The 16,970-nt window shown below is 33.5% G+C and overlaps 1 protein-coding gene across 1 annotated transcript; it reads left to right on the top strand.

Moving 5' to 3' along the window:
- Positions 1–574: 574 nt before the first annotated feature.
- Positions 575–12,079, top strand: Uba2 (Ubiquitin-like activating enzyme 2). The gene is made up of 8 exons (XM_072538109.1): positions 575–829; positions 929–1,083; positions 1,775–2,062; positions 3,666–3,877; positions 6,628–6,930; positions 8,785–9,149; positions 9,685–9,865; positions 11,602–12,079. The coding sequence occupies exons 1-8, from the start codon at positions 704–706 to the stop codon at positions 11,799–11,801; spliced, it is 1,830 nt and encodes a 609-aa protein (XP_072394210.1). The 5' UTR covers positions 575–703; the 3' UTR covers positions 11,802–12,079.
- Positions 12,080–16,970: the final 4,891 nt, after the last annotated feature.

Here is a 16,970-nt window from a genome sequence, read left to right as displayed (position 1 = left end):
CTGGAGTACACACTGTCAAGTTAAGGGTTGTTAAAGTACCTACTTACATAATTTAACTAAAACTGGTCATAGTCGTTAATGCATATACAATGTACAAATTATTTGCGATATTAATGGATAACTACAATAATATAATGTATAAAAAAAGTTTTATTTTTCCTTTTAATACAAAAAACTATCAAAAACATACCACCCACATTGGGTGATGTATTCTTTGGATTTATACACCGGCGCGTTATCTATATATACAATTAGAACCTACACTTCTAATAATTTTCGACATCATTCAAGAACACAAAAGAAAACTACATTTTTGGTCGGTAGCATAGGAACTTATTATTACTTGCAGTTAGAAGAAATAACCATAGATGGCGAATGTCGCTACAACTGAAGGATTTAAAATTCTTTAATTTAAATTCTACTGAAGGTACGGTTAGTTACTAAAATACAAATGTTTGAAAATAGGAACAAAATTGTTTAATAATTATTTTTACTAATTTAGTTGCAGCTTAGAATGAAAAGAAACATTGAATATTATTCACAATCAAAAGTTGTCAGTTAGAATACAAGTTGTCAATATTGTCAAATGTCATTGGTCAAATACCGGCGTCGTGCTGTATGTGTTCATTTTTTTTTGAATTCCTTATTTACTGATTTAATACTGGTTTATTTGAACAAAAGTTAAAATTACAGCAATAAAACGATGCTTGCCCCTAAAGATGCAAAAGCAGCTGTCTCAGAAGCTAAGGTATTAGTGGTCGGGGCTGGCGGTATTGGTTGTGAAGTCTTAAAAAATTTGGCTATTTCTGGATTTTCAAACATTGAAATTGTAAGTGAACTTCTTTCTGTACGTTATATAAGCGAGGAAGCATATTAATTCATTACACAGTTAAATCTGATTCTAATTACAGTTTGTTTTTACTTTTAGATTGATTTGGATACTATTGATGTTAGTAATCTTAACAGACAGTTCCTATTCCGCAAAGAACATGTTGGCAAACCAAAGGCAGAAGTGGCCCGGGACAGCATTCTGAAGTTTAATCCAAAAATGCGTATCATAGCTTATCACGACAGTATTACAAGGTAATAACATTTAAGAATGAGCTTTCTTCTTCATCACTCATTTCTGTTCATCATGTCTTCTTTACCTACCTTTCTCGCTAAGTCATCTGCCACAGTCCTTTCCATCAACTCTCTCTGGTTAGAGCTAACAGCTCTATCCTTCATCACGCATAGTTTTCATTTCTACATCTGATGTGACCAAACCATTGCAATGTTCTTGAATCTTTTTTGAGACTGTAGTCACTCCTGCTCTTTCCCTAATAATGGCGTTCCCGATCTTATGCCTTCTAGTCTTACGCAATATCCACTGTAACATTTTCATTTCAGCTACCTCCATCTACACCAACACAGGCTTCATCACACTCTTGTATATCTTTCCTTTCAGCCCTTTCTCAATTTTTCGATCACTGAGCACCTACTCATTTGCTTCCAGTTAAACCAACCAGCTTGTATGTTATATGGTTATTAACTTTTGTAAATCAAGTGCTGTGCTAAGATTAATTGAAGACCATCGAATTGTTTTGTATGACACTATTATGTTCTTTTTATATTACATATTTCTATTTTTCTTTGACCTGTTCTTCAGGGTAAAATATTTACTATATCATATTCATGTTTTGACAGTTCTGAACCAATAAAAGGATGTGTTATTTCTTTTGGAATTAATTTTTTGTAAGTATATCATTTTAACATATTTTTTGTAATATTTTAGTGAAGATTATGGGGTCAATTTCTTTAAAAAATTCAATCTGGTTTTAAATGCACTAGACAACAGAGCTGCCAGAAACCATGTTAATCGTATGTGTTTAGCTGCTGAGGTACCCCTCATTGAATCAGGAACTTCGGGTTATTCAGGACAAGTGGAGTTAATTATGAAAGGAGTAACACAATGTTATGAATGCTTACCAAAACCACCTCAAAAGACTTTTCCAGGATGCACTATCAGAAATACACCATCAGAGCCTGTTCACTGTATTGTATGGGCCAAACATTTATTCAAGTAAGTAATAGTTATATTATTATCTAACAGATTTAATGGTAAGAAAATGATGTTTTTTATTAAACATGAACTAAAAATTAATACAAAGTCAGAAATAGTAAACCAAAATAAGTTAATTGATTCCAACAGCTCACATCACTCTATACATTACATAATACAACCAATTTTCAAAGCATATAAATTTAAGACCAGAAAAATCACAACAATAATTGAGAAAGCAAGTTTCTTTATGAACAGTTCCCCTAGGGACATCTGAAGATATACCAGCCCACACTATAACTGAAAGCCCTTGAAAACATACCCATGGGCTGAAATTGCACTCAGCATATTGTTAACCATCTCTTCTCCAGACTCTTCCACAATCATCCAGGAAATGTAGACAAAATCTAGACTCATTGGTAAATATCACATTTTTCCAATCATCTGCATTACAATTGTGATGCTCACTAGTGAAATGTAATCTGGCTTTCCAGTATGTTCCCTATAAAGTTTGGGTCCTGTAGTAGGTCTTTGAACATTCAATTAGCTACATTTAACTGTGTTCTAACAACTCATTCACTAAAATTTATGTTTCAACATGTTGTAGACTGTTTCTAACCTTTGTAGCAGTTGAATGATGATTTGTCGGTACTGAAAACACTATAAAATAGTAATTCTGATTAGTAGTTCTTCTCAGGCAACCTGTTCCAGGATGTTGAGCGAATTCTTCTGTCACTATAAAACTAACAAAGATACATTGGACTGTATTGTGTGAAACTTAGTATCTGTTAGCTACATAAACTTTACTTCTTACATCCTGAATAAAAGCAACACTTTTTTCACTCAAAAGACGTCTTGAAATTGTCAAGAATTGACACAAGCATGAAAATAATAAATACTTTTGACATCAATAAACTGAAATATCATAGTAAAAACAATTGAAAGTGTGCAGCCTACTTGTAACACTGTAGTAAAAGTAAGAAGATAACTTCAGTATTGTTGAGATTTTTTAACATATCTGGAAAATTTCAATTTAAAAGACATTTCTCGTTTAAAACTATCAGTAGGCATTTCTGCTAAAGAGTGTTCATTGTTTGTGAAATTTGTAAAATTTGTAAAAAGAACAACAAAAAAATCAAAAGATCAAAGCAATTTCGTCAGAAATTACAAGAGGGTCCGTTATTTGTGCTGGTTGTGTATTTAAAGGACACAAAAAATATCCTAGATCGATATAATATTATAATAACTTAGAACTTAGAGAAATGAAAGAAAGAAAGTGAATTACTATTAACTATCAAAATGTTAAATACTCCAATATCTTGACATGCTGTTAGACATTGTTATAAACTTTTGCAAAATATTGCCAAAGGCATGATTGTGGGGGGAAAGGTTTATAGAAATAAGAAAATTTTAGGAAACTTAAGAATCATGTGAAGAGGAAGATAAATACTTATATGTATTATGATAATTCTTGTAATCAGCTTCAAGCTAATACTTTATATATAAAAGTAGATAATTATATTTTGCCTTTTTCAGTAGTTTGTGTGTATGTTGGTAAATCATTTTTTTTATCTAAATTTCGTTGTGCAAAGAGTATTTTATATTTTATATTGTTTATTTATAGCCAACTCTTCGGAGAATTTGATCCTGATCAGGACGTTTCACCAGATACAGAAGACCCAGAAGCAAAAGTTGAAGGTGAAGGACACACTTATACTGAAAGTGGAAATATCCAAAGGACATCTACAAGATCTTGGGCTGAGTCAAATGAGTATGATCCAGAACAGCTGTTTAATAAGTTTTTCCAGACTGATATTGAGTATTTGTTAAAAATGGGTAAGTTTTTAAAATATGGTAAAGGAAAGGCTGTATCAGATGTTTCTTCACTTATTCATATTATGTGACAGTCTGTGATACTTGCCACTCATATATTTTTATTAAGTCCTTTTCTACATCAGTTTCTAATTTTCTGTAATCTTTATTAGCATACAAAAGACCAGTGTCATCAGCTTAGAGATACAACATGGACTGCAGCAGTAAATTGGATAATGACTTCATATATATCAGGAAAAGTCTTGGTTCTAATATAGACCCTTGAGGAACTACATATGCAATATTTTCTGACGAGCTTAGCATATTGTTATATAGCACTTTTTGTATTCTGTAGCTCAAATAGTCCATCAACCAAACTAAAGCCATTCCAATTATCCCATATTGTTCAAGCACTAAAATAAGTATGTCATGGTTAACTGTATCACAAGCTTTTTGCAAATCCAATGATACAAATACATAACTTAACCCATTGTCTAATTTGTTGTATGTATATGCTTGTAAATCAGTCAGTAGCAGCAGAGGCTGTGCTTAAATCATGTCGAAATTGCCTGGTAAACCAGTAACTAGATGAATCAAATAATTGTACATTTTAGTGATTTACATTATGATTCAAAGATTTTTAAAGAGTTATTGCCTGATAACTTCCAGTTGCTTTTGAGTTTCCTCCTTTATACAATGCTACCACTGTCACCATTTTCATAGAGTTTATGAATAATCCAGTGATAACAGAGATAATTTAGTTATAATCAGTAACAGCTCCTCTGCAAACTTTATAATAATATCCACACTAAATACATCGTAGCCTGGAGATTTTCCTTTTTTTTTTTAGTTTTCTTATTTCCGCTCTATAATGGTTCTGTGAGACTTGTTGCCATTTGAATATGTGTTTTCCTGGCTCTATATTTACTGGAGGTTTTGATGGAGGTGTTATGTAATTTGCTAAAGATTTTTCTACATGTGTAATTGATTTGATATGTACTGAGCTCTATTGAATATAGAGTTGTGATATTGTAACTCATGAATTATTACTGCCTTTTTTATATGTTTTTGAGTTGTGGATAATTTGATTTAATGTTAACCATATTTTTTTGCTTCTGATAATTTATTCAAGGATATTTTTAGAAAATAGATATTTTTTTAGCTTTAGCCACTGTATAAATTAACTCTATTTGTGCAGATTTATAGATATACTGCAGGAAATTGCTATTTGGAAACTGTTTATGTCTTTTATAGTGGAAAACAGTTTTTATTGTAATAAGGTTATTTAATTAAATTCTAACGTAATTAGCAGCAAACGCAGATGATATACACATAATGAGCAGAACAGTGAATGCAGCGGAAGAAACCTATGTTGAGTTGAAACAGAGTGCAGAAGCAGTAGGGCTAGCAATAAATACAAATAAAACAAAACTACTCATACAAACCAGATCAAATAGACAGGTGCAACAACACTTTATTGACGATATAGAACATGTAAATAGATTCACATACCTAGGAATGGATCTGGTCGCAAGCAATGAGGAAGAACCGGAAATAAATAGAAGGCTTGTGCTGGCAAATAAAGCCTATTTCGCGATGGGCCACATATTCAAATCGCGAGACGTACACCGGAAAACAAAACTCCGGGTCTATAAAACAATAATCAGGCCCATAGTAAGTTATGGTTGTGAAACATGGGTGGTGACACAGAAATCTGCCAATGCATTAGATGTGTTTGAAAGAAAAATATTACGTAGGATCCTGGGCCCAATAAGTGAAAACAACAACTGGCAAATTAGGTATAATAGAGAAATATACGAGCAATATAGCGAACCAACTCTAGCACAACATACTAAACTGCAGAGATTACGGTGGGCAGGGCACGTGGTCCGCATGCATGAGAATAGAATCCCCAGAAAATTATTAAATGCAAGAATGCAGGGAAAAAGACCTGTTGGAAGACCTAAAAAGAGATGGGAAGACGAAGTTGATGAGGATGCTAGGAACTGCCTGGGAACGCGTTCATGGAAAAGAACAGCGGTAAATCGAGATGATTGGAGAAGCCTGTTGAAGGAGGCTAAGGCCCGATTTGGGCTGTAGCGCCATTGGATGGATGGAATTAAATTCTTATGATTTCGGCACACAAGGAATTAAGTTCATTCCAGATTTGATTTCACAGTGTGTTTATTTGACTTCTAAACTACTCTGTACAAATTGGTGACCCTATAATATTTCTCGGTAGGCTTATGTGATGAGTTGACCAAGTTTAATAACTGGATTTGGTGATACCTAAACCCTTATTAACTATATAAAGCTTAGCATCATAATTTAAGGTGTTGGTCAGTATTTAATCTATGTGAGTAGCTGAGTGGTACATAGTTCTCGTAGGAACAGTTTCATTCAATATTGTAAATCATTGGAAGTGACCATTTGAAGTGTTTGTTCTATTATTCAAGAGTAATTTCTAATTCTCTTTTTTTTGATTCTATTACACATTTTTACCTTTTTTTAACTTTTCCTAGCAAATAACAATATGTACTCAATTCTGGGGCTTTCATAGTTGTTTTTTCTATGTTATTTCCACTATAGTGAAAGCAATAATTCATTATTCTAATCTTAATACTTTACTTACAAATGAATAATTTATATATTAATATAAGCAGTTTTTATTATTCTTTTACTGTTCTTCATTCTTATATCGTTCTAATGATATAAAAACTCCAATTGATAAAATTTAGTTTTATTTTTGCAATCTAAAATAAATTTCCTTTCAGAAAACTTATGGAAGACGCGTAAACCACCTGTTCCTCTATCTTGGCAGCAAGCACTTTCACTTGGAGGAACTACCGAACCAGATGGAGAATCTGGCACAGCTACAAATATGCAAGTTTGGTCAATAAGTAAATGTGCCAAAGTATTCGAATCAACAGTTTCCATACTAAAAAAAGATTTATCTAACAAATCTTTCTTAGTGTGGGATAAAGATGACCAACCAGGAATGGATTTCGTTACTGCCTGTGCCAATGTTAGGGCACACATATTTTCCATACCTACCAAATCAAGGTTTGAAATTAAATGTAAGTAATAGTATCTAAATCCCTAAATATGTTTAATGCTCAATATACAATGGGGTACAATGAAACACAAATTTGTTTTTTATTTTTCCTGTTTTTGCATGTAGGTATATCAGTTTGAAATGTGTTTTAAAAGATGCCCTTCGTTACTAGGAACAGACTTATAGTAGCATCAAAAACTTATTATTAACTATTTTGAGTAATAATCAATTCAAGTTAAAAAAAAAAAATGTTTCTTTGTAACATACATACATATGTAAAATACATAAAAACAACCAAGTTGTATATTAAACCAATGAGATTGCTCTGCCGAGTTATGTTTCATCGTACCCCAAACATCCATATTTTTTATTTTATGCTAATTTCACAAAAAATATAACAATTGTCACACAGAAACACAATTTCCTCAGCCGCGTCCAAACTACAACTGAGATTATAACGAAACAGTAACAGGTTCTCATTTACCCGCCAGAATTTGAAATGCGAACAATGTTTCAAGGTGCCTCGTGTTTCAACGTGCCCCGTGCTCCCCTACTTCAAATTGCGTTTGGTACAAATTCTACTACTACCTTCTTAAATCTTTAGAAAAAGTTTAATATAAATTTCTCTCGATGACCTAGTAAAAATATTTAAAAATGATTTCAATATTGAATTTGGGAAGAAAATTCCTCTCTTATTACTAGCTACTATACATACAAATTTTTGTTGTACATATATACATAACAATGGCGATAAAACATGAAAAAAAATTACTGGGACATACTCCATTAAAAAAAACACTGTAGCACCGCACTATTGACATACAGGTACATATTATGGAAGAAAAAATAAATGATAAATGAATAAGTGATGACAGGTATATTTTCTTTTTTGTATTGACCAGTATACGCAAATATTCAGCTTAATAATTATCTGCTGAAGCGGGTAAAAAAGTAAAAACTTACTTTTAATTTCTTTGTTTCACTATACTTTCTTTGACTGTAGACTTGCGGATTTTTTTAATAGAAGAAGGTTATTTCCCATCGAACAATCTGATGAATTAGACACGCTGCTCCACTTCCATTCTCATAAATAGGCAGGTGTAAATATTAAGGGAGCCATGGTTGCTCAACAATAAAAAATACAAAAAAAAACTTATACCTTTACTACCTCTGGCGAACGGACGAAGACAGAAAATTTTACTTGAAGTTTAATGGACTAAACTGGAAATTGATGGTACTAGAGGACAAACCCCAGTACCTGGCAAAAAATGCCAGACTATCGGCTCCTCAAAAGCTCAACCGGCAACGAGTAAGACACTCAACGCTGAATCTTTTGATCGGCTCTTTACTTACTTCGACTCTCATGCCGGTCTTGATTTAAATTTCAATAATAATTTGAGCTGAATAAAATAAACATTGAAATTTTTGTTTATTGTATTCTAAGAGACACTTAAAGTTTTTTTCTTCGAAGATTTTGAGATGTTTATAAAAACTTTTGTTCGAGAAAATGAAATTAAAAAAGTATCTAAATTCTAGGTTCTTTGGATCGTTACAATATTACTTTACATCTTTACAAAATCTACCAATTTTATTGTAACACCTAAATACATACAATTAAACATTCTTAAAACACTTCAAACCAGTTTGCAAATCTGGTTTCGAGTCTGGTAACTACTGGAGTTGTCTTCTGGACAGACGGGAATTGTTAACATAGCGACAGAACGAAACGCTAAGAAGAAATACTTGCAGACCACAATCTATAAGTCATAGAAACAATATAATATGACACCGACTAATATAAAACACCAACTGTAGATATCTAAACTCCCTTATTAATGCTCTGTTTGTATTACTTTAAAATTATGTTTTATTTTAGCAATTGCGGGAAATATCATTCCAGCCATCGCTACCGCTAACGCGATAATAGCTGGACTAGTAGTCCTCCACGCCTTTCGTGTATTGTTAAAAAATTACGAAAAGTGTCCAGCAATCTATCTCAGGCAGAAATCTATCCACTCCAAATTTGTCCTGGCAGCCGACAAACAAATCGCACAAGCGAATCCTAATTGTTATGTATGTAGTCATAGTCCGTCAGTGAATGTTTTCGTTAATACTACCGTGATGACAGTCAAGGAGTTCGAAACGGAGATCCTACAAAAAAATTTAAACATGGTTGCTCCGGACGTGGTGCTGGATGGAAAAGGTCTTGTTGTTATTTCATCTGAAGAAGGAGAGACTGAGGTAAGAAGTAATATTTATTTTATGTTTATTTGAAATATATGAACTTTAATATCTGTACCACATTTTTTACTTTATTTTTTTCATACATACATTTTAAATTTTCTTTATTAAGTCGACTTAGCATTATGCAATTTTCATGCTAGGCAACAGCTATGCAAGACAGATTATGCAACTGCCCATGCCTATGCGATATTTTCAAGCAATATGTATGCTATATAGACGAAAAATTAGAACGTGTTCTATTTTTCATGCTATTTTGATGAAATTTATCGTCAAAATTTATGTTGACATATAACAACATATGACAAGTTTATGGTTTAGAATAAAACTTGAACTTATCTTATTGTGTTAATTGTTTATATATATATATATATATATATATATATATATATATATATATATATATATATATATATAAGGGAAAGTTATAGTTAGGTTACAGTTATAAGGGAAATCAAGTGTTGCACCTACTTCTTTTATTATTTATTCACCATAAGTGGTCCCAACTGAGTAAAAACGAATTATTTCATTTTAGGTCAACGAAAAAAAGATTCTCAAAGATATTGGAATTGTTGATGGGACCATCTTGAAATGTGATGATTTTCTTCAAAATTATGCACTTACAATTACAGTCAATCATTATGAGGTCAAAGAAAAAGATGATCCACCGTACAAAATTGTCGCAAACGCAGAAGATTTAAAAGCTAAAGAAAACGGTAAGTACACCTATACTTTTCTTAATATCTTGGTCAAAAATTAAAGGAGTTATACAATGGCAGTGAATACATATTGTCATAAAGTTAAATGCAGCACTGTACAACTTTTTATTCGTGGCTAGACGTTATGCAAAGATTGTTCGCATTGACATAGTTTATAATTCGCACGATTCGATTGGTTAGGGACTAGGTATATTGTGAATACAAACCAATATAATAAAGGGTGTTTTTTAGAGGTATAGAACTTTGAAATGGAATAAAACAAAGATGGTTTTTATACATTGACATGAAATTGACTTTATTCGAAAGATAATCTTTTGGCATTATAACTTAAATATGATTTCTAGATATGACCATCACGGCTGGCTCTGCCGTAGTCTAATCTGAAGGTCCAATTTTCGATCACTTTTTCCAATATTTGTCGGCAATAACGCAAAACTAATGTTGTCCTTCAAGTGGTCAATCATTTCATGCTTATCGGCGTAGACTAGCACTTTCACATATCCCCACATAAAATAGTCTAGCAGTGTTAAATCGCATGATCTTAGAGGCCAATTCACGGTCCAAAACGTGAAACTATAGGGTTACCAAACGTTTCCTTCAATAAATCAATTGTGGCAGGAGCTGTGTGACATGTTGCGCCATCTTATTAAAACGACAGCTCCTGCACATGGTTGTTTAATTGGGAAATGAAAAAGGCAGTAATCATGGCTCTATAGCGGTCACCATTGGCTGTAAGTTCTGGCTAGCATCGTTTTTGAAAAAGTAAGGTCCAATGATTCCACCAGACCATAAAGCACACCAAACAGTCAGTTTTTCTGGATGTAATGGTTTCTCAAAATACATTTCAGGATTATTTTAACTCCAAATAGGGCAGTTTTGTTTGTTAACGTAGCCATTCAACAAAAAATTAGCTTCATCGCTAAACAAAATTTGCTTATGAAAACCGGAATCAACGGCAATCTCATTTTGGACCCACTCAGCGAATCTATGAATCTACGCCTTGCTAGGTGATGACGTACCTTCAATTCTTGCATGAGTTGGATTTTGAAAGCACGCAAAACAAGATCTTTCTGAAAAATCTTCCATAAATTGGATGGACACGTATCCAACTGCTGTGCACGATGGCAGACTGATTCGGGTCTTCCTGTATACTACGCTCTACAGCAGCAACAACTCCTTCTGTACGTACTGTACGGTGTGTCTGTGGATGCATATTATTATTTAGAGTAAACGTGGTGCAAACACGTTCCATGGTTAATCGAATTAGTTGTTCTGATGTACTATTATGTTGACCATAAAATGGACATAGTGCGCGATACGTTTTTAGAACAAAACCACAATTTTTAAAATAAATTTGTACAATTTGGAATAGTTGTTCAGGCGTCAAGTCTACTCATGCTAAAATGCCAAATCAAACCAAACTTAACATAAATCACTTGACAGCCAACTTACAAAGTTACCAACTTACATTTCTATACCTCTAAAAAAATACCCGTTATAATATGTACACAAGTAAGCATTTCGAATATGTACATGAATATCTGTGCATGAGGCAATCTTTTGATTTTCTCTGAGAAATAATTACTGTTATACCATTTTTTTTGTCGCTATCTACTGAACGTTAAAGAAATAGGTAACGAAATACGATATGAGAAGAACTGTACACATATTTTGTTATTTTTTAAAATTAATTTCCGGTTTAGTTCCAGTTTGTTTAATCTTAAATTTTCTAGGCGAGCAAAATGGGGGAGAGAAAAACGGAAAATCTAAGGCCGACACAAAAGATGAAGTCAGCGATGACGATGATCTGATGGTTGTGGGCGAAGAAGACGATGACGAGGCAGAGGAAGTTGATAATGATCCCCAAGAAGGTTCTTCATCTAAAAGGAGGAAACTTAATCCCACTGATGAGGACATTTCAATTATTGAATAGATGTAATAATTTTCTGTACCGTAAATATTTCGAGAGGACATTATTTTAAGTTAATACTTATTAAAGACCTTTTTTTCTTGAAGGAAGAGTTCCTTAAAGTTTTTAAGAATAAATTATTTTTGTTACTTCCAATAGTTAACATTTGAATAATCCCTAAGTCTTATATTAGTTCATTGTGATATCTCATACTTACACAAATATTTTCCAATATCACTTTCGTTTTGTACTTTTAAGGGAATTTGTGAAAAAACAAAATAAATAAAAATCAATACAACGAGTATTTTATTTGTATAATCTATTTTTATTTGTTTAACAATGGTTATGTTACATTGGGACAGGGCCCATTTATGAGACCTTCAGACCCTTAGATCTCCTAAGACGGGTTTGAGTAACGATACCTTCATCGCAGAAAATCACAACTTCTGCTAACGACTTCCGCTATAAATAAAGATTACTAACTAAAATGGTAAACAGTAAATATACATAAATATGTATGTATACAGTAATATGTTAAATAGAAGAGACAGAAGCAATAGGAATAATGCCATAAGCATAATTCAGGTTTAGATCAAAATAGTCCTGGGAATTAGAGGTGCTAAGGTTGATAGAGTGTATGAGAGAGTCATCCAGAAAAAAAATGCGACTACGTTCCTAGATGACAGTAAGGCATTCGACAGAGTATGGCATAAACGACTCATCCAAAAAATGAGTCCATTCGGATGCAGTAAAGCTATGACGTGCTTTCTTTCGCCATAATTGGTAAAAATGGGTTCAGAGTTCGGATACGATATGTCCTGTCTGAAGCCGAGACAACTAAGTGCCACGGGGAGCCTTACTGTCACCCTTTCTGTACACCATATATACCGAGGACACATTAACGACACCGCGTACATGCTCAATCTAAATGATGACGACACGGCAATACCAGTGAGAAGATTGGACTGCAACCTATCGAGAAAATACACTTCCAAGATTTATAAATTACCTGGAAGATTAATGTGTACAATAGAAAATTGCTGTAAATGTAGAAAAATCACAGGCTCTATGTTTTAAAAGAGGAATATTAATAATATCATCAAACGTATGTGGCATTAAGAATCATGCTAAGACCTATGATAGGGATAAACAGCAAATTAAGGTTGAAGACGAAACTAAGTCTGACGAATAATATTTATAACAGCAATAACATATGCTTCAACAGCATGGGGCCAAATCCGCAAACCTAACAGGAGAAAAATACAAGTAGCCAAAAATCACATCTTAACAACACTACGTATATAGTGTCCTGTACTATATAGTTGAATCATAGACACTGAATCAAGAGGAGATAAGATTTAACTTTGAGATGTGGACGTACAGGCGGATGCTGAAGATCTCATGAGTGGAATATGTTACGAACGTTACGAAGTGTTGAGAATAATTAAGAAGAATGAAGAAAGAAAAAGAAGATGCAAGGATAAAAAATAAAAAAATCTGCAATATGTGTAGAGCAAGACATAATATAATGTGTAGAAAAAAATAATTCATCTTGCAAAATAGAGAACAGAAGAATATGGAAAGAAGACGTATATCCTGGCTGAAAAGACTAAAAGAAGAGTAGATATAGATGAAAAGCTCAAAAAAACTCTTTAGAGCAGTTACTTCGAAAGTTAGAGTGATCATAATGATTTGAAAATCCCAGTAATAGATATTGCAGTTGATAAAGGAAAAAAATATATTTGCACTGTCCCTACCGCTCTCTATAGGATATGATGTTAATTCCATCGGCATAAATGGCAAGCTGTACTGATTTGTTTGTTAGGAGATTACCTCTTTCATCATCATCATCTAGCCTCAACGTCTATCTGCACCACTTCTTTTTGTCCACCGATCAGCAACTGCTCTTGCTACATGATCTGCCCAAATCCATTTTAGTGTTGTTATTCTTTCAATAACCTCTGCTACTCCTGATCTTTTGCATATAGTGTACTGTGACGTAGAGAAAATCCCACTTTTCTAGAAAACATTAGTCTTTCCATTGCGCTTTGAGTAACTTAGTTTACTCACTGTTGTTCTTGTTGGTGTTATGGGTTTCTGCACCATAGGCCATCACTGACATAATGCTTTGAGAAAATACGTTTCTTTTCAGACACGGTGGAATATTTGACCTTTTCAGCTCGATTGTTTGGTTGTCTCGACTTATTTTTATCTCATGGCGCAAATCCTTATAGGAGTCAACTGGCTGGATGCCTTTTACTGAAATAATTTTGCTGTGGACTAAATTGGTCATTAATCGTGTTTTGAAAAATTTCTTTTAATACTCACTCTTTTGTAACAGCTTTACTCCACGAAGATGGATAACTTCTTTTGAAAAGAATGAGAAATAATTGTGTCAACGCTTTTAATAATCCCTTTCCTCCTGCTTTAACTGCCTCAATAGCGATCACAGCTACTTTGTTTTTCATTTGGTTTATTGACTTTGAAACTTCTTCAATTGTTATTTCCGGGATGCCCTCTGAACCAACATTCTGGATTTTCCGCAACTTAACGCCTTTTTCTTATCTTTTTTTCTATATAGTTCTGTGTAAAATTCTTCAACTGTCTCCATCTGTTATTATTTGTCCATTTCGATCTGATATTTTAAAAATATTCTTCTTACCTGGAGCTTGACTTCTCTTCAGCATCCTTAAACTTTTTCTCGGAAACTTTTTTAATCTGTTTCAAAGTCCTTTCTCGTCGCATTTTTATTAAGCTGTCGTAGTACGCGTGCGTTTATATCGTTTTTGTTCTTAAGTTCTTTTCGTATCTCTTTTTGTCTCTTAGCTGTTTTTTTTTTCTTCCTCATACTTCCTGAATTTCTATTGCACGTATTATCTGCATTCTTGATAGCTTTGATTAAGTTGTCGTTTACGGTTTCGACATCCATATTGTTGTACTGTATTGTTTTTGTTGTCTCTGAATGTTTATTGTCTCTATTAATCAGATGTTCTTCGTAAATATGATGCCATTCATTTTGATACCACATTGAACAGTATCCAATGCTTTATTGAAAACAAACTCTGAATAAGTGTTAATTATTAGTGGGGACAAAATGCAACCCAGTCTTACTCCTCTTCGTATTTGAAGCTTTTCAGAATTATCCTGGCCAATCCTGATGATTGATGGCACGTTGATACCAGTAAAGATTTTTAATAATATGTAAGTCGTTATAAAGTCAATAAAAAACATATAATTTAGATAAACGATATCTCTGCACCTCTGTACCATAACTTGAATACTAAATAGTGCTTTTCGGGTTATTCTATTTTTTGGTACATCCTTAAGTGCTAAATTCGAGGAAATATGTTTAAAACATGGCACATTAAGCTGTTGGTTTGGTAGTCACTACATCTTTTTGCATTTGCTTTTTTAGACATCGTCACAAAAGTCGACAACAGCCAATCCGTTGGTATATAGCCAGTTTCATAAATTTTATTAAACAGATGAAGGAGATATATTTTACTTGAACTTATGAGGAGCTTTATTATTTCACTTGGCATTTCATCCGGCCCCGTCGCTTTTTTGGTCTTTGATAATCTTATTGCTCATTCAATTTTGTCCATAGTTATGTCAGGTCCTGTCAGTCCTTCTTTAATTTCAAGATCTGGCCTTCTGGGAAATCTTCAAAAGATTTCTTTTGCAGGTCGTATTTTAGTCTTTATCTCCATATTAATTCGTGTATATATATCGACATTTTGAATCATAAATTTGCGTCTTATCCATTAAATTCAAAATCTAATCGTTCATCCACTGTTGCTTTTTTCGATTGTTATATTTTAAGTTTTTGGAGTTAAGCTGTTTATAATCGTTTTAATTTGATTCCAATGACCCTACATGGATTCTTGTTGTTCTTTATTCTCAAAATTATTTTCTAGATTGTTTGCAATCACCTGACTTCGTTATAATAAAATCCATATCCAATTTGTTAGAAGATCGCTGTTGTTTTATCTATTTAAGCTTTAATTTTAATTCGGCCAACAACATGTGGTCCTGTGGTCAGCTGGAACATCGGTCACAGTGACACATCAGAATTACATTTACAGTTACATCAGCTGTAACGTTTACTAATGGTTATGTACTCAATTTGATTTCTTACGATATTACGAGGGTTATCGGCTGCAGTATTTCCACGTATATAATCTCTGTTTAGGTAGTTTGAAAAAGGTATTCGTTATCCACAGATTATATTCTTTGCAGAACTGTGCAAAATGGTCTCCCTTTTCATTATTATCGTCCAGTCCAAAATCTCCAATAATGTTACTTTCTCTGTCTTTTCCTATCTTAGCATTAAGGTCACCCATCAGAATGGTGAGATCTCTAGTCTTGAGTTGGTCAGTAACAGTTTTTACATGTGCGTAAAAGTTTTCAAGTTCTTCTAGTTCACTTTCCGCTGTCGGTGCATACACTTATATTAAATTAATATTTCTGGGTTTCGCGATTAACCGAATCATTATAACCCGTTCAGATACCTAGCATACAGCTCTAACACATTTGCTAACCTCCCTTGAGACTAGGAATCCTACACCATTATGATGATAATTGCTATCTTATTCTGAATAATATACTTCGTGATTATCCGCATTGCATTGGCCAGATACTCATTTCAGGAATCCCCAGAATTGATAGGTATATGCAGTCTTCTCATCTCATTTATTGCATAATGTGTTTTTTCGGGTTCATATAAACTTCGCACATTCCATGTGCCTATTCTACAACTTATTTCGATATCAAATTTGGCCAAGCGAGAGATTCTTCGCACTCCTGACTTATCTAAGAGGCTTCTGTACTAGGGACCATCATTTAGTTCCTCAGTCATAATGATAATCCTGGGAAAATGGTGTAGAAGTTGGCTTTCTGCACCGCTGTGTACACGCTGTTTAGGTAGGTGCCACTGCACCGTATACTGTTATGTATTGATCGTTCTGTCCTACATGATTTCCGCCCAATACAAATACTGAAAAACTAGCTGCTGATTTCCAGGTTTGATTTTATACAAGCCCCAGAAACCAGGGGGTGCCACCTCTGTCCTCCAAACCCCTGTGAAAACTTTCTTCTTCGCCAAGGATACCGTTGTGGACTTCATCTGTGACTCTGGACAAGGGACACTTAGTAGGTACTAGTTTCCGGATCAAGAAACACCTGGAATCTGCG

This window comes from Diabrotica undecimpunctata, chromosome 7, assembly GCF_040954645.1.
Source record: "Diabrotica undecimpunctata isolate CICGRU chromosome 7, icDiaUnde3, whole genome shotgun sequence".
In the NCBI taxonomy this organism is placed as follows: Eukaryota; Metazoa; Arthropoda; class Insecta; order Coleoptera; family Chrysomelidae; genus Diabrotica; species Diabrotica undecimpunctata.
The sequence above is the reverse complement of the archived record's forward strand: the minus strand, read 5'-3'. Positions and strand labels throughout refer to the sequence as shown.